The sequence below is a fragment of the Solanum stenotomum genome, chromosome 5 (assembly GCF_019186545.1).
Source record: "Solanum stenotomum isolate F172 chromosome 5, ASM1918654v1, whole genome shotgun sequence".
NCBI classification, from domain to species: Eukaryota; Viridiplantae; Streptophyta; class Magnoliopsida; order Solanales; family Solanaceae; genus Solanum; species Solanum stenotomum.
The window spans coordinates 909,159-911,849 of record NC_064286.1 but is presented as its reverse complement, the minus strand read 5'-3'; the positions used below and the strand labels follow the sequence as shown (position 1 = coordinate 911,849).

The following is a 2,691-nucleotide window of genomic DNA, read 5'->3' as shown; positions in this document are numbered from 1 at the left end:
TAAACAAAAAAGAAAAAAAACATAATCCTTTCTCTTCTCGTTAAGACTTAGAGATCCTTTTTCTTCTCTGAAAATCACCATTCACAGATCAGCTCTCTCTCCTATCAACAATGGCGGCGGCGGGATTTTTCTCAAATACCAAATACTCCGACAGCTTAACACTCGTCGGAATTTCAATCTGCACAGCTATAGTATGTGAAGCAATTTCATATCTCCTCATATACCGCACTACTTCATACAAATCCCTCAAATCTACAATCGATAAAGCTTCAAAAAAGCTCGAAACTATGAAGACTCAGGAACCGGTTCCGTCTGTACTCACTAAGAAGTCGAAAACAAAGAAAATTGATCGGGTCGAAACTTCCTTGAAGGAGTCAACCCGGGATCTCTCCCTTTTCAAATTCAAATCCGGATTCGTCGTCGCCGTTGTGTTGTTTATGGTTTTCGGGTTTCTTAACAGTCTTTTTGAAGGGAAAGTTGTTGCTAAATTGCCGTTTATACCCTTTCGTCTTGTTCAGAAGATGAGTCATAGAGGGTTACCGGGTGATGACATGACGGATTGTTCAATGGCGTTTTTGTACTTCCTTTGTTCGATTAGTATCAGGACGAATCTTCAGAAGTTCTTAGGGTTTTCGCCTCCTCGTGGATCTGCTGGAGCTGGGTTATTCCCAATGCCTGATCCAAAGACCAATTGATAGATCCAGCAGAACTGGGTATTTGCTTTTTTTGGTTATTGTTTAGAGTAATAATCTTTTTTTCTACGTAAAGTTTTAAACTTGATTGATTTTTCTGCTCCTAGATTTGGAATTCATAATAAGAACTTTGATTAATTTGAGTTGTAACTGAATTCTGTAGAATTAGTTTTACTTAATCTTTTGCTTATTTATTTTGACTCCCTTTTCTACGTATTGAGCTTTGGTGAACTGTTTCATTGCCTTACTTGAGGTTGATAGTTAATGTGAAAATAGTCCTAATCTGATGAATCTGCTTTGAGAATTGGACGGATTGGATAAGGAGAATTCATATAGCTGAACCCAACGAGTTTGGTGTTGAAATGTTGTCGTTGATTTAGTTCATCGAAATCTTAATAGATGATGTGTAGATCTCACCGGTATTGCTTTAATCTTTTGCTATGACGTTGCTCTACTTTTAAAAAAAGAGGATCTTTGCTATGATGAAACTCTATTGTGTGTGTTTGTGTGCTTTACTTTTGGAGGATAAGTAAATACAATCTACTGATCTAGTATTCGATGATTCTTCTATAAGCCAAACCTCCCAACTAATGAGGCTTCTATCTGGATATGCGTATAAGAACTTTGTTGTTCTTTTTTGTCATTCAGATTGGAATTGTATCCAAGGTTTGGTTAATTCAGTTTTTTAATGAAGTAAGTTGTTGCATTGATGGCATCAAGAGAATGCAATGGTTACAAAAGAGATGTAGTGAGCTCCAGTACATTTGTCTATGTTAGAACTTGGAACTAACTACCAAACAATCTCCATAAAGGCCAGTGTATGGGAAAAAAGAAGAGGGAAGACATGCTAACGTAATGAGATATGGGATGTATTTTTATTTGAGATGCTTCACGGCATATCATTTTTCCGTTCCAATTCCTATGATTTCTCTTCTAGTTTATGCCTTTTAGACTAAATTATAGCATCAGAAAACCAAATTCCCTATAGATGAATCGAGAATCTCATTTACCATAGGAAATCTATGATCTTTCTAGTTTCAGGAGCTTTACCTGAATGAATAAACACCAATCACCATTTAACTAGTTGTTACAAAACTAGTTTCAATTTGCCTTCACTTTTTTGCTCCATTCTCATTTGCTACCCTGTCTCTCTATAGTGGTGCGTTCAAGTCCCAAGTCTCTTTGGGGTAAGCTTCTTATGTTCAGTATCCGAAACCTTTCCTAGGACCTCTATCTGTTCATATATAAGAATCCATGTGGTGGTAGAGTTTCAATAGTGGATCCCTTCGACTTTCACTAGTTTACAGTTGCTTGATCAGACATTCAAGAAAATTTCTGGACACACTAGTTACATGCATCATGATATTCAGCGGATTGCAGTTGAAAAGTTGGCAGCTTTGATGCTAAAGATATTCGCATGTATCTAGGAATCTCCAAATTCAAGTGGTCTTTTACTTGTTACACATCCTCGTCATTCTAACTGATTTCATGGATTGTTAATAGTCTGCATCCTAGTTCTCTGCGATGTACACTCCAACAGTCTGAATGTTAACAGTTACTCATCAGTTCATTCAGACAAACGTTGGAAAGAATTTGGTCTTTCTGGAAAGGAACTCTTTTCTTTTTCAATTATCAACTGGTAGATTTTGAGAGCTTGGTGTAAAGATGTTACTCTTTGATTTTGAGAGCTTGGTGTAAAGATGGTACTCCTTTTACAACAAGTATATCAAATTGTTCTTACTTGGGGCACACTTACAGATGGAGTAGTAGGAAACCTTCATCCCATAAACTCGTGTATGCTTTCTTGAACTCTCGTAACTTCGAACAAACTTAGGATGCAATAATAGGGAACCTCGATTCATTACCATTTACCATAGTTTTTCAACAGTAGGATTTGGGTCATGCATATGGAGAACACTACTCCAGAAGTACCCTTCTTGTTAGTAATGTTGCCATGAGTGGTCTTATTGGATTTTGCTGCTTTGTACACATGCTCGAC

The 2,691-nt window shown here is 37.0% G+C and overlaps 1 protein-coding gene across 1 annotated transcript; it reads left to right on the top strand.

Annotated features, from left to right (window-relative positions):
- LOC125865011 (uncharacterized) lies at positions 1–883 on the top strand. Its single transcript, XM_049545162.1, has one exon. The coding sequence runs from the start codon at positions 111–113 to the stop codon at positions 693–695; it is 585 nt and encodes a 194-aa protein (XP_049401119.1). The 5' UTR covers positions 1–110; the 3' UTR covers positions 696–883.
- Positions 884–2,691: the final 1,808 nt, after the last annotated feature.

Coding starts and splice junctions, on each gene's coding strand:
- LOC125865011 (XM_049545162.1), top strand. CDS start 111: ATGGCGGCGGCGGGATTTTTCTCAAATACCAAATACTCCGACAGCTTA.